Raw genomic sequence first — 18,282 nt, forward strand, 5'->3', positions numbered from 1 at the left:
AATAAATAAATAAATAAATAAATAAATGTTAAAAAAAAAAAAAAGAAGAAGACACTCTTATTCCCTCTAATTGTCCTGTGTGCCTCCTCCTCCCTCAGTTGCATCTGTACGACATCGAAAGCTGCTCTAAGACAATGATCCTCAACTTCTGCTCCTACGTGCAGTGGGTACCTGGGAGTGATGTCCTGGTAGCTCAGAACCGAAACAACTTGTGTGTGTGGTACAATATTGAGGCACCTGAGAGGGTCACCATGTTCTCCATCAGGGTATGTTGACATCAGGGGACCTCAAACATGGCTCAGGCTAGTGAATTTGAGCCTGAAGAGGACAGAAGTTTGTGTGGTTTTCTCTGCCCCACCATATTTGTGATGTAGTTGGCATGTAAAGCCTTACCTGCTTCCCTGTGGGAGAGTGGCCTCAACAGTATTCCTGTTCAGATTCCTCGTTGAGTTAGACCACCGAGTATGGGTCTCCATTGCAGTAGCCCTGGGACTTCACCAAGTCGTAATACAGTGTTCTCTGTGGCCTAGAAGACAGATACTGGCGGTAATCTTCTAAAATATGGGAGGAGTCTATGAGAGCAGAGAAGAGATGTGGACCTCTGTGTTAGGCCAGTGATGGGTGTGGGTGTGGATAGACATGATGCCTCTGTGTTTGTGTGCATGTGAGTGTGTGCATGTGTGTGGTGCTGGAACTTGAACTCAGGGTTTCATTTCTTGCTAGGCAAGTACTCTTCCACTGAGCTATACCTCCAGTCCTGCTGTGTTTTCTTGTCTCTTTTTTTTTTTCTTGCCCACTTTTTTTGGTTTAAAGGTTATAGTACACATCCCATCTCTGTGGAGGTTACCCTAGGAAGTTTAATGGGTACTTAAGGTTTAAAGGAAACCAGCATTTTATTCTGTCTTCCCAGAAAACAATACTAAGACCTTAAACACTGCTTAACCCCTGTTGCCATCTTTGTATAGCATTTTATTTAATTTTTGATTGTTTGAGACAGGGTCTTGCTGTGTAGTTCAGGCTGGTCTTGAATTCACTGTGTAGCCCGTGCTGGCCTCAAACTCAGGGTAGTCTTTCTGCCTCAGCCTCCCAACAGAGCTAACCTTCTTAACTCCCCAAGTTAAACATTATTATTTTATATAGATATAATTTAGACTTACATCATGGTACCTGGTTGTTTGTTTTTTTTCCACCATTTCTTTTTCCAATGCCAGTCTCGTCTCTGGAATTATTTCTTTGATTTGAAGAATAACGTTTGGAAATTTATTTATTGAAAGTCTCTCCATCTGGGCCCAGTGGCACATGCTTGCAATCTCAGCTACTTGGGCGCAGACACAGCAGGATCATAAGTCTGAGGCCAATCTGGGTAACGTAGCAAGACTGTCTCAAAAACAATAAAGGGCTGGGAAATGTAGCTCAGTGGTACAGCAGTTGCTTAGCAGGGAAGAAGTTCTGGGTTCAATCCTTAGTACCACACAGGGAAAAAAGGTCTCTTTAGTGGCAAATGATAAGCTCCGGTTTTTGTTGTTGTTGTTGTTGTTTTGTTTTTGTGGTACTGGGGATTGAACTCGGGACCCTGCACTTGCCAGGCAGACACTTATTCTACTGAGCTATCTCCCCAGCCCAACCTCTGTTTTTAATTATCTGTGAATATTTTTATTTAGGTTTTGTTCTAAAAAATACTTGGAAATACCCAATTCTAAATTGACAGTAAAGTTTTTCAACCTTTTGTATATGTTATCCCAGTAATAGACTTCCACTGTTTTCTGAGAAATTTAGCAGCAGCCTTTGATCTTTCTTTTTTCTTTGATTGCTTAAAAGAAATCTATTTTTCTTAGGTTTTTAAAATTTTTTATTTATTTGTTTGTTTGCCTGTTGTTTTTTGAAATGGTCTCAGTATATAGCCCAAGCTGGCCTTGAACTCTTTGAGGTTCTTCTCCTGCAACCTCCAGAGTTCTGGAACAGCACACCCAGCTCTCAGATGTTTTGAAGTTTTATCACGTTGTCTGTAGATACAAATCTAGCTGTCTTTCTCTGTGTGTGTCTCTGTCTCTCAGATTTCATCTGTGTTGCCCAGGCCAGCCTCAACTCCTGGGCTCCACTCATCCTCCCACTTTTCCCTCTCAAGTAGCGAGGACTACAGACACATGCCACCTTGCCAGCTGTCTGTGTGTATTTATAGATACACACTGTGTAGAGGGCAGTGCTAGGGGTCAAACCCAGGCTACTGCAGATGCTAGGCATACACTCTACCACTGAGCTACACTCCTAGCCCTTCCATTTCATCTTTTAGGTCTTTTTTTTAATCTTTAAATATTTCATACATAATTATTTTATATTCCATAGTGATTCTTTTAAAATTCTAGTGCATCATTCATAAATTATTCTTAATTCTGAAATTCTTGAAGGTCTAAAACTTTTTATGGTTAACCATTTACTTTTTCCTTAAATGTTTGTTTTGTTGTTATTGTAAGGTCACGTTATTTTGAATGTAATATTTTGGAATTGTGAAAATGTAAAACAGACATATTTTCTACCACAAATGCTCATGTTAATGATCTGTGCCACTTGCTTTTAGTCCCTTGTCTGAAAAATGGACCTCAGGTTTGCTTAGAGATCCTCAGACTCGGCCTCCCTATCCTGCAGAGGGGCTCAAGGTTTCTTCCGTACTGTTGCCTTCCGAGCAGCTGTACCTTTCCCACTTGCTCATTGCCATGTTTCAGGCGCGGATATAGCTTCCTGACCTTTTACTTTCTGTCTGATCTTTTTCTGAGAGGGATGGGTAGGGAACACTTGTAGTGACTCTTCAAGCAAGCTCAGCTCAGGTTTAAGTTGTTTCTAACAGGAGAACACTTTAAAATACCCAGTTTGTGGTACTGCTGGAAGAAGTAGATGCCACACTTTATCAATATACTTCAGGCACCCATGCCATCACAAATGCACTTTCACCTTAACCTAAGAATATTACCATAGATAAGATGCATTTGTCTACTTTAGAAAAATGAAAATGTCAGGACAGCATGGGCCGCTCTACTTCCCTCAGTGTGAGCACTGCAAGTGGGTGAGGCGGAATGTGCTTTGCAGCTGACTCAGTGCAAGCACTAACCTGGACTTGGGGTGGGGTGGGTAATAAACTGTTACAGGGTGACATCATAGGTCTGGAGCGGGACGGGGGAAAGACCGAGGTGATGGTGACAGAAGGTGTGACCACCGTTGCCTACACACTGGATGAGGGCCTTATTGAGTTTGGAACAGCCATTGATGACGGCAACTACACCCGGTGAGGCTGCTGCTAACCAGTGTGGTGGTGGGAGAGGCTGTGGCTGAGAGGGGCGGTTGGAGCGGCTGTAAAACTGGCCCTATCTAATCAGAGACTAGTGCTCTAGGGAGGTGACTAAACAAAGTGGGCAAATCATTGACCAGCCCCTCCCGTGCCTTGCCCCAGTACAGATTCATCTGAGACTTCTGGATCCTGCCCTCATCCCATGCTGTGCTTTCTTCCCTCTCCAGAGCAACAGCCTTCTTGGAGACCCTAGAGATGACCCCCGAAACAGAGGCAATGTGGAAAACCTTGAGCAAACTGGCACTGGAGGCAAAGCAGCTCCACATTGCCGAGAGGTGAGGCGGATGTGCAGAGCTGAGCTCCTGGCCGTAGCAGGGCTGGCCCCATGACTGTGTCACATGTGGGCTGCTCCCGCCCAGTGTTTTTCCACTGCTTCCCTTCCACAACAACGAGTATGAGAGCCCTCATGGACTCTTCGCCTCAAAGGCCTCCATCCCAGGTGATGGGTCTTTTATTATTTTTGCTTTCCTTTATTGCAGCTAAGTACCTCTTAAGAGTTTTTAACCTAGCTAGGTATGGTGGCTCACACCTGTGATCACAGCATTTGGGAGGCAGAGGCAGAAGGATCCCTGTGAGTTTGAGACCAGCCTGGATTACAAAGTGAGCTTAAGGCCAGCCTGAACTACATAGCAAGACCCTGTCTCAAAAAGACAAAAAAAAAAATTCCAGTGACTCTTTTCTGGTGTGCAAGAGTAGAGTTTATAGGACAAAGTTAGTATTCCAGACTCCTTTTTTTTTTTTTTTTAATTTTTGAAAAAATCTTTATTTAGTATAGGGTCTCCTTATACAGCTCAGACTTGTAGTGATCCTGTTTCAGCCTCACCAGTGTTGGGGTTACAAGCGTGTACCACCACACGCAGTTTCAGTGGCCCACACCATGTGCTCAGGATTCTGGGGTTGGCATGGCCTAATGTGCTGGGGATCAAACCCCGATCCTTGCATTTGCCAAGCAAGCACTTAGACCACTGTACTATCTCTCCAGCCAGGATTCCAGACTCCTTAAGTTCAAACCTTAGTTCCCCTCATAAACTTGGATAACTTTATGAGGGGTTAGAGCGCTTTCCAAGCCTGGGTGTCAGGCTGGGAATGTAGCTCGGTGGTAGAGTGTTTGCCTAGCATGCACAAGGCCCTGAGTTCAAATGCCAGTACCACAAAAAAAAAAAAAAAAAAAAAAATCCTGGGTGTCAGTTTTTCCACATATAATGCTGATGATAATGGTATTTACCTCATAACATGCTAAAGGAAAAAGGCAATGGATGGTAATGGTAGTGAAGAACAAGTTAGAGAAAAAAAAAAAGAACAAGTTAGAGAATCTGGGCAAAGAGGGTATGGTTTTAAGTGCTGAGTATGAGCTGCTGTTGTTTGAGTAGGAATATCCTTGAGCTCTTTTCCCGTACCCCTCACGGCAAGTCCCTGGGACTCAGTCTTCTAAACATATCCCACATCTCATACCTTCCAACCCCACCATCTCCTACATGCACTGTTGTGAAGCCTCTTAATTAGTTTCACTGTTACCAGTCTTGTTTGTGTGTTTTTATGTTGTTGGGCATGGAACCCAAAGCCTTGCACATGCTAGGCAAGTGCTCTACCACTGAGCTATGTCCCCAGCCTTGTTAGCAGTCCTGCACATCTACTGTCCATTCCACAGCAAATGAGGTCATTTTTTAGAAACCTGGATTGAGTCATGTTTATGCTCAGACCTAGTAGCTTACTGTTGTACTTAGTAAAAAATGCAGACTCCTTGGTGTGGCCTGCTTCCTCTGCCTCCTTTCTATGCCAGTTGCCCACCTGCCACATGAGTCTCCTTGTGGCTCTTTGAGCTCACCAGGCTTATTCTTGCTATGGGTCTTGACCTGAGCCTCTCCAGGAATGGCTTTTCTGTACCTCCTTACCACTGGCTCTTCGTTGAAGTCAGGCCTCAGCTCAAACACTGGATCCTCACAGATGCTGTCTCTAACTCCACCTTAAATGGATCCCTCAGATACTGAGGACAGAATCACCTCATGTATTTTACTTGTGGTTCTCTCAAGTTACCTTTATTAATTTGTTTGCCATCAGTTTGTCTCCACTGGTATAGAAGCTCGCTGAGAGCAAGACCTGCATCTGCTTTATTTTCTTTTGGGCCTCCAATGATGAGAGCAGTGCCTGGCATGTCACAGATACACAATATGTGTTTGCTGAATCAGTGACTTAACGATGTGCGTGCAGTAATGTTACTTTTGACATCATTGCCTCCACACTGTAGGTGCTTTTCTGCTTTGGGCCATGTGGCAAAAGCTCGATTCCTGCATGAGACGAATGAGATTGCAGATCGTGTGTCCTGGGAATATGCAAGTATCATCTTGATTCATTCAGTCTTCCAAGCTTCTTAGTGGTTTGTTTTGTGAGACAGGGTCTCACTATACAGTTCAAGCTGGCCTTGAACTCACTATGTAGCGCAGGCTGGCCTCAGATTCACAGCAATTCTTCTTCCTCAGGCTCCCAAGTGCTGGAATTTTTTCTTACTATTTTTTAAAGAATAAAAATATCTGTATTAGTGCATGTTTGCAGTGTGCAGCATTTACATTCATGGGGGGAATTGGTAAGGTGCACAATACATCTTATTCTTTTTCTCTTAGTATTCAGTATTCAGCTCCCTAATTCTTAGTTTTCCAGCATCCCTAGTTTCTTCTACCCTGCCCATCCCTCCTGTACCCTCAAGTTGGACCATTTTGGAATTGTTTGTGAAATGTGAGGCCCCTAGCCCCCTTAAAGGTGTTTAGTGTTTCCAGTCTGTCAGCTGTCTCTGTACTCCTGGTCGTCCTCTCTCAGCCACACAGAGCAGAACCTCATTTGTTCCTGCAGGGTGGAGAAGGAACAGACTTCTATCAGGTCCGAGCACGTCTAGCTATGCTGGAGAAGAACTACAAACTGGCTGAAATGATCTTCTTGGAACAGGTAAGAGGAAAAAAGAGGGACACAACAAAGTAAAGGATCTGAGGGGAAATGGGGAAGAAAACTCCAAAGTTTAAGGGAGAGCTTCTAAAAAGGTTTAGGGAGTTGATTTAACTCCTTCCTTGATTGCCTCCTCTTGTGTTAGGCTTTATCTAGATAAAATTCCTCCTTTGTCCTTTGTCCTTAAAAATCTCAGGGTCTCACTACCCAGCTTAGACTCATATTGATCCTTTATTAACTTCTTTCTGTGTTTTGTTTTGTGTTTTATTTTATTTTGGGGATAGGGTCTAATATATAGTTCAGACTGACATTGAACTCACTATAGCCCGGGCTGGCCTTGAACTCATAGCAGTCCTCCTGCCTCAGCCTCCTAAGTGGTAGGATTACAAATGTGCACCACCATTCTAGACCCTTGTTTTTATAATTCTTGTACACAGAATCCTTCCAGATTTTGTGGGTCCCAAAATTTATTCAGCTTGAAGAGCCCTCTTTAAGAAAAATTGGCCTTGGAAGGACCTGTGCCCCAGGCCCTTTTAGCTTTCATGTAAATCCACCTGTGGGCCTGGAGTTGTGACTGTGTGGCATAGCATGTGCTTGTCATGCATAAGGCCCTAGGTTTGATCCCCAGTGCCACCAAAGAGCCAGTTCCAGAAACAGACATTGGAAGATCTATCTGTGGAGTAGTTAAAGGGTGAGGGGTGAGGTACTCAGTCCTGATAGCCTGGCATTGAAGCCTGAGGGAATAGGACGAGGTGATTTTTGATCCTCGTATCTTCCTTTCTTCTGTCTGATTTCCCTAGAATGCTGTTGAGGAGGCTATGAACATGTACCAAGAACTACACCGCTGGGATGAGTGTATTGCTGTGGCTGAGGCCAAGGTACAGGGTCTGTCTTCTTCACAATGTTCAGAGTCTGGTTCCACCAATTTCAGAAAACTGCTTTTGTTAGGAAGCTATTGGAATCAGGATAGGGATAGGTTGGGATCTGAGAGGATAAGGAGTTAAGGTTTTGTGGCCTGGAAGGATTTTTACTGCTCCAGAGAGACCAGAGGAGCATGGAAAGTAGGACAGGAAGGATAGATGTGATGCCTGATCTCCTGTGTGCCTGGCCAGGGACACCCAGCCCTGGAGAAGCTGCGCCGGGATTACTACCAGTGGCTGATGGATACACAGCAAGAGGAGCGAGCAGGTGAACTTCAGGAGAGCCAAGGGGATGGGTTGGCAGCCATCAGCCTGTACCTCAAAGCTGGGCTCCCCGCCAAAGCGGCTCGGCTGGTGCTGACCCGAGAGGAGCTGCTGGCCAACACAGAGCTGGTAGAGCGGATCACCACAGCTCTCATCAAGGGGGAACTCCATGAAAGGGTATGGATGACTTGCTGTTCCCAACCTTATCTCCAGGGCTCTGTTCCCCTCTCCCATTTAGTGGAATCCTGGGTGCATAGGGCTCCCTGACTGTTGTCATTCCTTCTTTTTGGAGCTGATTCTTCATTCCTTGTGTTGTAGCAGTTTCATTGTATATACGTGTTAACAGGCAGGTGACCTCTTTGAGAAGATTAGAAATCCACAGCGGGCCCTTGAGTGCTACTGTAAAGGCAACGCATTCATGAAAGGTACTAGACACCCACAAGCTGTCCTCTACTATCATACACTTTTGTGCACCCAGTCGGTGGCATCTCTTTTGGGGCATCTATTCCAGTTGACTGGCCTTAGGTCTCTGCCATTCTTCCACTTCTCACCTAGTATCCATGCTTCATTTCCCAGCTGTATTGTCCTGAGTCCCGTGTCTGGAATTCTGAGCCAAGTACCTTTTCTCTCCCTGGCAGCTGTAGAGCTGGCTCGACTGGCCTTCCCCATGGAAGTGGTGAGACTAGAGGAGGCCTGGGGGGACCACTTGGTGCAGCAGAAGCAGCTCGATGCCGCCATTAATCATTACATCGAAGCCAGGTATGGTGGCACGGGAACAACTGGAGACTTGAAAGAGAAGTTAAGAGGTGGTGGGCAAGGAAAGACAACACAGTCTAAAAGAAAAGACCTCCAGGTTGGGTACAGGCCCAGGTCTGTAGCTCTATGGTAGAGTGTTTGCCTAGCACACATGAAGCCCTAGGTTTAATTCCCAGCATGGAAAAAAAAAATTAAAATTAAAGTGGAATGTGGATAAGGAGTTTCTTTCAGTGATCTTCCTTCTTCATGCGTATTTATGTCTTTCCCAACACTGCCAGGTGCTCCATTAAGGCAATTGAGGCTGCCCTGGGTGCCCGCCAGTGGAAGAAGGCAATTTATATATTAGATCTACAGGATCGGAACATTGCATCCAAATACTATCCTCAAGTGGCCCAGCACTATGCATCTCTGCAGGAATATGAGGTGAGGAAGAAGTCCTTTGTGCAATGGAGGCAAAAAATGTGGTACAGGGTTTGAGGAGAGCACCACAACAGGAAACGAAGCCGGCTAGCCAAATCTGTCTTGCCCCAGCCCAAACAGCATTTCCACTGTGAATAAGAAGAAAGCGTTTATTTTCCTGGTTTTATTCCAGCATGATGACACAGACACCCCTTACCCTAGAATGCAGAGTCATCTCTAGCCGTCTTCTTGTACCAGCCCCAGTGATTCTTTTTCTTCTTTTTTTTTCCCTTTCTTTCTTTCTTTCTTTCTTTCTTTTTCTTTTTCTTTTTCTTTTTCTTTTTCTTTTCTTTTTTTTTAGTGTATTTGGTACAGTCTCACTACCCAGCTTGGACTTATAGGGATCCTCCTGTTTTCAGCTTCCCTAGCACTAGGATTACAGGCGTGCACCACCATGCCCAGTTTCAGTGACCGGCTCAGCACACCTGGGGGTGGGCCTGGCATGGCATGGCATGTGGTATAGGGATCGAAACCTGGTCCCTACACTTACTACACAGGTGCTTAGTCTGCTGAGCTATCTCACTGGGCCTGCCCCAGTGATTCTTCATGAACAACTCTATCATAACCACAGTGCAGAATTGCCTTGTACTGCAGAAATGTGAGGGCCTTAAAAATTCCATCATATTCTCCTCATGTTGCTTTGATGCTGCTTTGATCTTTTCTTTTCTTGGTAATCAGAATTGAACTCAGGACCTTGCGCTTGCCAAGCAGGTGCTTATGCCACTGAGCTATCTCCCCAGCCCTGATCTTTTTTTTTTTTTCTTAATAAACAGTTGCAGGTACTATTCCCCAGTACCAATCTCTTCTCTGTTATTTAAGGTTGCTTCTCAGGCTCTCTGCCATCCCAGCTGGAGTTTGTTCCTTTTTCCTGCAAGCTGCTTTAATTCTGTTGCTCTGACCCTTGGTGTCATCCTCTCATCCACTCCAGATTGCTGAGGAGCTCTACATTAAGGGAGACCGGACCAAAGATGCTATAGACATGTACACCCAGGCCGGCCACTGGGAGAAAGCCCACAAGGTAGCAAATGGATGGAGTCCTTGCTGGGAGAACTCTGCCTTATTCCTTGCTCTGTGACATCCCTCCCTCACTAACGTCTCCAGAAGCTGAGAAAGTACCAAAATATATATATAGCCTGGATAACATGCCTTACCACAGGGAAAGATGAGATGAAGATGGGCACCTGTCTCTGAGCCTTTAAATCTGAAGAGGACAGATGGATCTGGGGGCTGAGCAGTCTGAACTGCTATTTCAAGCTTCTGGTTACTTGATGACTTTGTTCTCACCACTACACTCCTGAGCTTAGTGAATACAGTAGGAATATGGCCATGGGAGGGCATGCCCAGAGTGCAAGGCCTCACATTCCCAACTATCTTAGCAGAGTGTCATCTGTCTCTGCTCTTTATAGACTTGTAATTCGCTGATCTGACTAGTATCTGACTAGCAACCTGCGATTTCTGATGATCTGCAATTCCTAGACAGAAAGGTTCCCCTGTTGCCCTGCCTCCTGTGGGCATTGGTACCTCCCTTGTTTGTACAGCTGGCGATGAAATGCATGCGACCAGAGGATGTGTCAGTGCTGTATATCACTCAGGCCCAGGAAATGGAGAAGCAGGGAAAGTACCGTGAGGCTGAAAGGTGAGCGGTGGCCTGGAGCATCAGAGCTGGGCAACAGCATGCAGTCTGAAGATGCATACCCTCTGCCCAGAGGCTGTGGCAGTAGGGCTCTAGCTGTAGGAGGCCCCAAGTGTGTCTCTCCCATCCCCAGGCTGTACGTGACAGTAGAAGAGCCTGATCTTGCCATCACCATGTTCAAAAAGCACAAATTATATGATGACATGATCCGCCTGGTAGGAAAACACCGCCCAGATCTCCTTAGTGACACACACCTCCACCTGGGCAAGGTGAGCCCCCTCCTAGCCATGCCCAGCCCCTCTCCCACCAAGCTTCCTCTTCCCATCTCCATCCTGAACCCTCCTGCAGGAGCTGGAGGCTGAAGGCCGACTGCAGGAGGCAGAGTATCACTACCTTGAGGCCCAGGAGTGGAAGGCGACAGTAAACATGTACCGGTCCAGTGGACTTTGGGAAGAGGCCTACCGGGTAAGAAATCCAAGGCCACCCTGGGATTATAGCTGTCCTTCTTTCCTATTGTCATATGACTAATTCTAAACTTGTCAGACCATCTTTGAAATGTAACTAAAATTGCTTCTTGGCCTTTTGGCTAAGATCAAGTGAAATTAACTAAAAACCAGTGTATTTTATCAGAAACATGTTTACATTCATATGAACAAACTTTTAATCTATAATTTTAAGAACTTGCAGACTTCTTGAAGCCCATTCTTGCTCCTTATGTATGTCAGCATTAGTTAAAAGACCCTGAAACTTGGTCCCCTCCCTGCTGATTTAGAACAGGAACCTGATTGTCATCAGACCTGGGGCCATGAGGGTGGAGATAGGAGGGAGCAACTCTGCTATGGTTCATGATTTTCCTTTCTAGGTGGCCAAGACTCATGGAGGAGCTAATGCCCATAAGCATGTGGCCTACCTTTGGGCAAAGAGCCTGGGAGGAGAGGCTGCAGTGAGACTACTTAACAAGCTGGGACTCCTAGAAGCTGCTGTTGACCACGCTGCTGAAAACTGGTGAGACCTGATACCATCTCCATGAGCCCCTGAATGAAAACTAGTTCCAAAACATGAAGCAAGAATGAAGAAGTGGGGTAAAAGAGATCCTTGGAAGGAGATGCTGGAGTAGCAGGAATAAGTTAGTAACTCTGCTCCCTTTTGTTAGAGGCTTAGACTATGGTATTTCTTTGGTTCTCAGGAGAGGGCAGAGAGAGAACAACTTGTAAAGCTAGAACTGCATTAAGCTAATAAGTTACTTCTAGGTAGTAGAAGAGTAATTTTGTTAAATTCAGAATGAGCTCTTGCAAATGTTACAAAGACCAGGGGCAGACTCCAGTCTCTAGAGAAGCCTTGCTCATCTTTGGAGACCCAGCTTCCTGCTAATGTGTCTGGGCCTCAGGAGGACACGAGGCAGCACAAGAGCCCTCCTGCTGTCTTTTCAGTGACAAGGCTGCAACAATCAGAGGCCCACCTGCCTGTATTCCTTTACATCTCCCTGTGCTTCTTCGTCATTTCTGCTATCTTTCAGTCTGCCCTTTTTCATCCTCTCAATCCTTTCTCTGTTTTCTTTTACATTCTGTAAGTATTAAGTAGATAAAACTCCCATTTCAGCTCCTTTGAATTTGCTTTTGAGCTCGCGCGCCTGGCCCTCAAGCACAAAACTCCTGAGATTCATCTCAGATATGCTATGTACCTGGAGGATGAGGTATGGACATGCTTTTGACCCTCTGTTCCATCACTTGCCCACTGCTGCCTAGTGACAAAGCCCCATTTTTCTCTGCTTGTGATGCCAGTCTCGCTGGCATCTTGTGTGGCTTCCTTTCTCTCCATACAGGGAAAATTCGAAGAGGCTGAAGCTGAGTTCATCAGAGCCGGTAAACCCAAAGAGGCAGTCCTCATGTGAGTTCCCCTTCAGCTCCCTGTCCAGCCCTCCAGGTCACAACCCTGGGATCTTTCCTGGTCATCTTCACCTTTATTCAAACCTAGTATTAATAAATCTGGCTCCCTTGCCCCATCCCATGTCTGTCTGTCTCCATGGTTGAAGCCTCAGTCCTATACTAAGTGTTTCCTATATGTCCCCCTCTGGAGCAGGTTTGTCCACAACCAGGATTGGGAGGCAGCTCAGCGTGTGGCTGAGGCCCATGACCCTGACAGTGTTGCAGAGGTGCTTATAGGACAGGCCCGTGGAGCTTTGGAGGAGAAGGACTTTCAGAAAGCAGAAGGACTGCTACTTCGAGCCCAGAGACCAGGAATGGCCCTCAATTATTATAAGGTAGGCACTGAATTTGAGCCCATGAGGGGAGGGTAAGAGGGCATGAGAAGCCCCAGAGCACCATGCGTAACCTTGGTGCTGATATGGCTTGGGAAAGGGAGAGGACAAGCAAGAGGAAGGAGTAGAGTCACAAGGATCCAGGAGTCAGTAGGTCAGCAGAACCGCTGTGATGGTGGGAAGCTTCTGTGCCTCCCTGCCCTCCTAACACCTGGAAATCTGAGCAGGAGGCTGGACTATGGAGTGATGCTCTGAGGATCTGCAAGGACTATGTGCCTGGCCAGCTGGAAGCCCTACAGGAAGAATATGAGCGGGAAGCTACCAAGAAAGGAGGCAGGTATGAAGCCAGGGGTCCTGGCAGCATTGGCAGGGCTGGGCATGTACTACCACACAGGGGACACAGGTGGACCATGCTGCCTCTCCTTGTTCAAGTCATGAATATACTCATCTCTGCAGGGGTGTGGAGGGACTCGTGGAACAGGCTCGGCAGTGGGAGCAGGCAGGAGAGTATGGCCGAGCAGTCGACTGCTACCTCAAAGTGCGGGACTCGGGAAGCAGCAACCTGGTAGAGAAGTGCTGGATGAAGGTGAAGGCACCAGACTTCCAGGCTCTTTTTCCACATGCTGAGCTTGCCTCCTCATATATTCATCTTTATCCTCTGTGTTTTTATTTTTAATACCTATCACAGGTATCTATTGAGAGCCTGCTGTATGCCAGAGGCAGAATCTATGAAGTCTATAAAAGGGAGTATATATTAAAAAAAAAAAAAGGGGGGGGGTAAATATAAGACAGAGCCCTGACAGCCAGAATTTAGGGAAAGTTAGACCAACATGTGGCATAATTGATTAACATTGTGTCTGAGTAAAGATTAAAGTATAAATTTAATTCAGAGAAGGGTGAAGTCACTATGGGCTGGAAGGGTCAGGAAGGCTGTGAGGAAGGAGGAAGGACTCAGAACTTAAAGAACAACTGCATAAGCATGGCCAGATGGAGGACATAACAGAATCATGGGCTGCTTTTCCTCCATCCATCTGAAAATAAACCTTCAGCAAGTTAAGTCAGGCTAGTGTGTTTGACTAACTCTAAGACCAATTGTATTAGCCAGTAAGACTGAACCAGTGGGCACTGTGTATATAGTGTGCATGTAGGCAGGTGTGAGATAAGCAGTTGGCTCACATAGTTAAGGAAGTGAACATGTCTCACCATCTGCAGACCCCAAAGAGATGACGGGTAGTTCCTGCTTGAAGACCAGGAAGCTTTAGACCCAGGAAGAGTGTTACAGGAAAATAATGTTCTAGTTCAAAGGCATTCAGGAAGGAAGAATTCTTTGTTCTGGAAGGGCCAGCCTTTTTGTTCTATTTGGGCATTCAACTGATTGAAGTCCATTGACATTAGGGAAGTCAAACTGCTTTGTAATTTAAATATTAGCCTCATGCAAAAACACTCTCACAGAAATATCCCAAAGGATGTGTGATCAGCTAAATAAACAGCGTGGATCTGGTCAAGTTGGCTATCACATATACCTAGTCACACTGTAATGCCTTTGCACTTGGGATATGTGTGTAGTTTACGTGCTGCACCTTAAATAGTGCCGTGATATTGAGGGTCCTGAGGAGGTGAGACTGTCTAGCCCTCTAAACTAGTGTCAGTGTGTAACAGCCCTGCAAGTTGAGCCTGAGAGCTCTGAGCTCATCACTGACAAGCCCCTAGGAGTTGGGACAAAGAAAGTAGAAAGGGCTGATTTGTCATGAGATTCTAGCAGATTTTGATCAATAAATATTTATTAAATATCTAAAGTGCTTTATTTTCGAACACTGTTTACTGATGTCCGTGCATGACTATATCTTCTTCAGAGTAGTAAGAGGATTGGGAAGAGTGTGTTTTAAGCATTGAAGCATTTGGCAAGCCAAGAAAGGGAGTGTGAACAGGTGTAGGAGCAGGGGAATTAGCATGGACTGTAGCTAAAATGGATCATGGAAAGAAATCCAGTGAGGATGTCAGCATTGCAGTGGAAACAGTGATTTTATAGAACATGTGGGTTTGCAGAGTGATGTTTTTTTTTTCTTTGTCTCTTATTTTTTTTCAAAGTTTTATTGATAAACAGATAGCAATAAGACAGTTTCAAATCAAATTGGAAGTACAGTTTCAACAAATATTACACTGCATATATTCTTCTTAGTGGTACAAGATGCGGACTTGTGATCCTATTTACAAACACCATTAGAACAAATCATTCTATTCATTAAGAGGATGCAACTATATATCTATCCCAACCACTTTGAATACACAGATACAAAATGGACATTCATCGGTATACCCCATTTTTTCTAAGTTCCGTTATTGAATATTATAGGTGTGTAAACTCAGCAAAATATTCTAAAAGAGTCCAGTAGCCCATAATAGCATTGGGTCTTCTGTTTAACTGGCAATGTTAGGAATTATTGACCTGAGTCCCCCACAGAGAGTGATGGTTTTGAGAGTTGAAAAGAACTATCAAAATCTCCTAGACCAACACCTTCCACTAGAAACAGTGCATTCCACCTGTGTATGCCACATACAACTTAAATTTTCTAGTTAAAAAAGTACAAAGAAACAAGTGAAAATAATTGTAATAAATAAAATAAAAATAATTGTAATATATTTCAGTTAGCCCATTACATCTAAAATGTTATCATTTTAACATACTAATTAAGCTGAGATACTTGCCATTGTTTTGTTGTTGTTTGTTTATTTCTTCTGGCTTTGGGAATTGAACTCATGACCTTGGGCTTGCCACACAGGCACTGTGCCACTGAGCTATATCCTCATCCCCTTTGTCATTTTTTTTTTCTTGTACTATCTTCAAAACTTAGTGTGTATGCAAAAAAACCTAAAACTCATAAAAGTCTAGCATAAGTTATTGCACAATGCCCTAGACCCTTATTTTCAGGAATTCTTTCTGTATACTATGCTACCAAAATTCTATTTGTGACAAAGAACTTGAGAAACCAGTTTGTTACGAGTGGCATGATCAAAGGCACTGGCCTCAGCAAAATGTCTTAAGTTACAGCAGGCTGAGGAGAACAAGTAGGTCTGCTGCTGGTCAGCTAAAGGATCCAATGGACCACAAGCCAGCCTTTGCCCAGGAAAGTGAGGGAGAGCACCAGAGAGAATGTATCCAGTGAGTCAGCTGAGAAACTCTAGCCTAGTCTTCCCTGTTCCTTTCCATCTTCTGTTCACCACCCAGGCAGCTGAACTCTCCATCAAGTTTCTACCTCCCCAGCGCAGTCTAGAAGTAGTTCGGGCCGTGGGACCCCAGCTGATTGGAATTGGAAAGCACAGTGCAGTAAGTAGGGTAGTGGGACTGAAAAAATTGCCCTGAGGTGGGTAAGATGGTAACATCACACCCAAGAAGTGTATGAGGCGGTGATGTGGGAAGGCAGAGGGGAGATCTTACCACAGGGAGACTAGGCAGTGGAGGAAAAGATAGCCTCTACTTTGGTGTCCCACTGTGCAGGCTGCAGAGCTCTACCTGAACCTGGACCTTGTCAAGGAGGCAATCGATGCATTTATTGAGGGTGAAGAATGGAACAAGGCCAAGCGTGTGGCTAAGGAGTTAGATCCGCGGTAAAGTTAAGACTGCTCTCACCAGATCAGTCTGTCTTCCTGTAAAAATTGAAAGTTCTTATGGGGAAGGTATGGCATCCCTGAACCATGAAGCTAGAAATCTCTGTACATCTTTGCAGGTATGAAGACTACGTGGACCAGCATTATAAGGATTTCCTCAAGAACCAGGGCAAAGTGGACTCGGTGAGACTTGCGGAGTTATTGGAAAGCAGAACAGAGGGAGAGGGCTGGGGTATGGTTCAGTGGCACATTTGCTTAGGGGATGGACATCCCTAGTATCACAAAACTGCAAAATGGGGTTAAAAACAAAATACAGAGAGTAGTACTACATTCTCTCCCCCTTCCTCTTGGGTCATCTCTTGAGCTACCTTTTCCATTAATCCGTAGCTGGTGGGTGTGGATGTGGTTGCTGCTTTGGACCTGTATGCGGAGCAGGGCCAGTGGGACAAGTGCATTGAAACAGCTACTAAGCAGGTACTGCTCTTTCTGATTCCCATGTACTCTGTGCACTCTCCCTTGATTCCCCTACTTGCTCCAGAGCTGACTTAACCCAGTCCCAGCCCCAGAGATCTCTGATGCCCATCAGAGGGCTCAGTCTCCCATCCTCTGAAATTGGGGTCTCCCATGCCTATTGCATCCTAAACAAATGCATGGCCTCCAGTCAGAACCCTCCCCCCCAATGACCTGGTCTTCCAGATCCCTACCTGTCTCATGTTTTGCCTCCCCACCCACAGAACTACAAGATTCTGCACAAGTATGTGGCTTTGTATGCTACTCATCTGATCCGAGAGGGTGGCTATGCCCAGGCATTGGCCCTCTATGTGCAGCACGGAGCTCCTGCTAACCCACAGGTACCGGTCTTCTTGGTATAGATGTTGCCACCAGGGAACTCTTCTCTCTTCCTCTAGAACCCACCATTCCTTGAGGAACTGTCTGGTAGTCCAGAGTTCCTACCCACCAGCCTCTCCAGAGGGCTTACCACTTGAAGAAATGTCTATGCTAATACTTAGGGACCTGTGTTCCAGAGACGACTTGTGCTCAGCTATCAGAGGTCTTCACAGCTTTCTCTAGAGAACAAACTGCTTTCCTACCAGAAAACCACAGCTCTCTGACTATCAGTCATTAATGCCATGACTGCATTCATTCATACATTTCCCCCACTCACAGAGTACCATCCATTTAGAATAGTCATGTTTGTACTTTCCTTTAAAAATAAAATAATCACTTTCTGTCACTTCCCTGATGTGCATGTGCAGGCGCATGTGCGCACACACACACAGACACCCACACATACACGGCCTGTTTCTTCTCCCTCTGAGCCTACATCCACTGACGTTCACTTCTACTTGAGCCTTTTAGCCAGATCCCCTATACCTACTTCCCTGTACCCCCAGAACTTCAACATCTACAAGCGGATCTTCACTGACATGGTCAGCTCTCCAGGGACGAACTGTGCCGAGGCCTACCACAGCTGGGCAGATCTTAGGGATGTGTTCTTCAATCTGGTGAGGAGGCTGGCTTGCCAGTAAAGGGCTTCTCTGCCTGTCCCTTCCCCAGTCTCCTCCTTGGCCTCAGACACGCTTCTCTGCCTGTCCATCCATGGCCCTGGCCTACTCTGATCCTAAGCCAGGCTGTGTTCTTGTCCTCTAGTGTGAAAACCTAGTGAAGTCCAGTGAGGCAAACTCTCCAGCCCACGAGGAGTTCGAGACGATGCTGCTGGTTGCCCATTACTATGCCACTCGCTCTGCGGCCCAGAGTGTGAAGCAGTTGGTGAGATGAAGTGGAAGTGGCGAGATGCAGGGTGCTAGGTCTGACACCCTCCACTTGCAGACATGACTTTGTAGGACTCCAAATTCTTGGCTGTGGAGTTTAGGTTCTTGCACCTTCTCCCTTTTTGTCATCTAAATCAAGCTTTATTTAACCCTTACTAATATGGCTTTTCTTCCCATAACTCTTAGATCTTTTTTGTTTGTTTTTTGAGAAAGGGTTTATGTAGCCAAGGCTGGCATGAAACTTAGCATCAGGGCCAGGGAGATGGCTCAGTGGAATAAGTGCTTCCCTGGCAAGCACACGGGCCTGAGTTCAATCCCCGGTTCCACCAAAAAAAAAAAAA

At 45.6% G+C, this 18,282-nt stretch overlaps 1 protein-coding gene across 1 annotated transcript in view; it reads left to right on the forward strand.

Moving 5' to 3' along the window:
• Ift172 (intraflagellar transport 172) overlaps positions 1–18,282 on the forward strand; it is a 40,440-nt gene that overhangs the window by 19,820 nt on the left and 2,338 nt on the right. The window contains exons 16-42 of the mRNA XM_004627399.2: positions 99–266; positions 3,141–3,277; positions 3,508–3,615; positions 5,586–5,670; positions 6,185–6,277; positions 7,075–7,152; positions 7,387–7,635; positions 7,805–7,883; positions 8,097–8,217; positions 8,493–8,637; positions 9,602–9,691; positions 10,212–10,309; positions 10,440–10,575; positions 10,655–10,771; positions 11,169–11,311; positions 11,906–11,999; positions 12,129–12,193; positions 12,386–12,566; positions 12,791–12,900; positions 13,020–13,149; positions 15,790–15,888; positions 16,060–16,169; positions 16,289–16,352; positions 16,557–16,643; positions 16,904–17,020; positions 17,564–17,674; positions 17,820–17,939. Of these exons, the coding sequence (XP_004627456.1) occupies positions 99–266; positions 3,141–3,277; positions 3,508–3,615; positions 5,586–5,670; positions 6,185–6,277; positions 7,075–7,152; positions 7,387–7,635; positions 7,805–7,883; positions 8,097–8,217; positions 8,493–8,637; positions 9,602–9,691; positions 10,212–10,309; positions 10,440–10,575; positions 10,655–10,771; positions 11,169–11,311; positions 11,906–11,999; positions 12,129–12,193; positions 12,386–12,566; positions 12,791–12,900; positions 13,020–13,149; positions 15,790–15,888; positions 16,060–16,169; positions 16,289–16,352; positions 16,557–16,643; positions 16,904–17,020; positions 17,564–17,674; positions 17,820–17,939 (3,135 nt within the window). The remainder of the gene's footprint in view (positions 1–98; positions 267–3,140; positions 3,278–3,507; positions 3,616–5,585; positions 5,671–6,184; positions 6,278–7,074; positions 7,153–7,386; positions 7,636–7,804; positions 7,884–8,096; positions 8,218–8,492; positions 8,638–9,601; positions 9,692–10,211; positions 10,310–10,439; positions 10,576–10,654; positions 10,772–11,168; positions 11,312–11,905; positions 12,000–12,128; positions 12,194–12,385; positions 12,567–12,790; positions 12,901–13,019; positions 13,150–15,789; positions 15,889–16,059; positions 16,170–16,288; positions 16,353–16,556; positions 16,644–16,903; positions 17,021–17,563; positions 17,675–17,819; positions 17,940–18,282) is intronic.

This window comes from Octodon degus, unplaced genomic scaffold (assembly GCF_000260255.1).
Source record: "Octodon degus isolate 3935 unplaced genomic scaffold, OctDeg1.0 scaffold00019, whole genome shotgun sequence".
In the NCBI taxonomy this organism is placed as follows: domain Eukaryota; kingdom Metazoa; phylum Chordata; class Mammalia; order Rodentia; family Octodontidae; genus Octodon; species Octodon degus.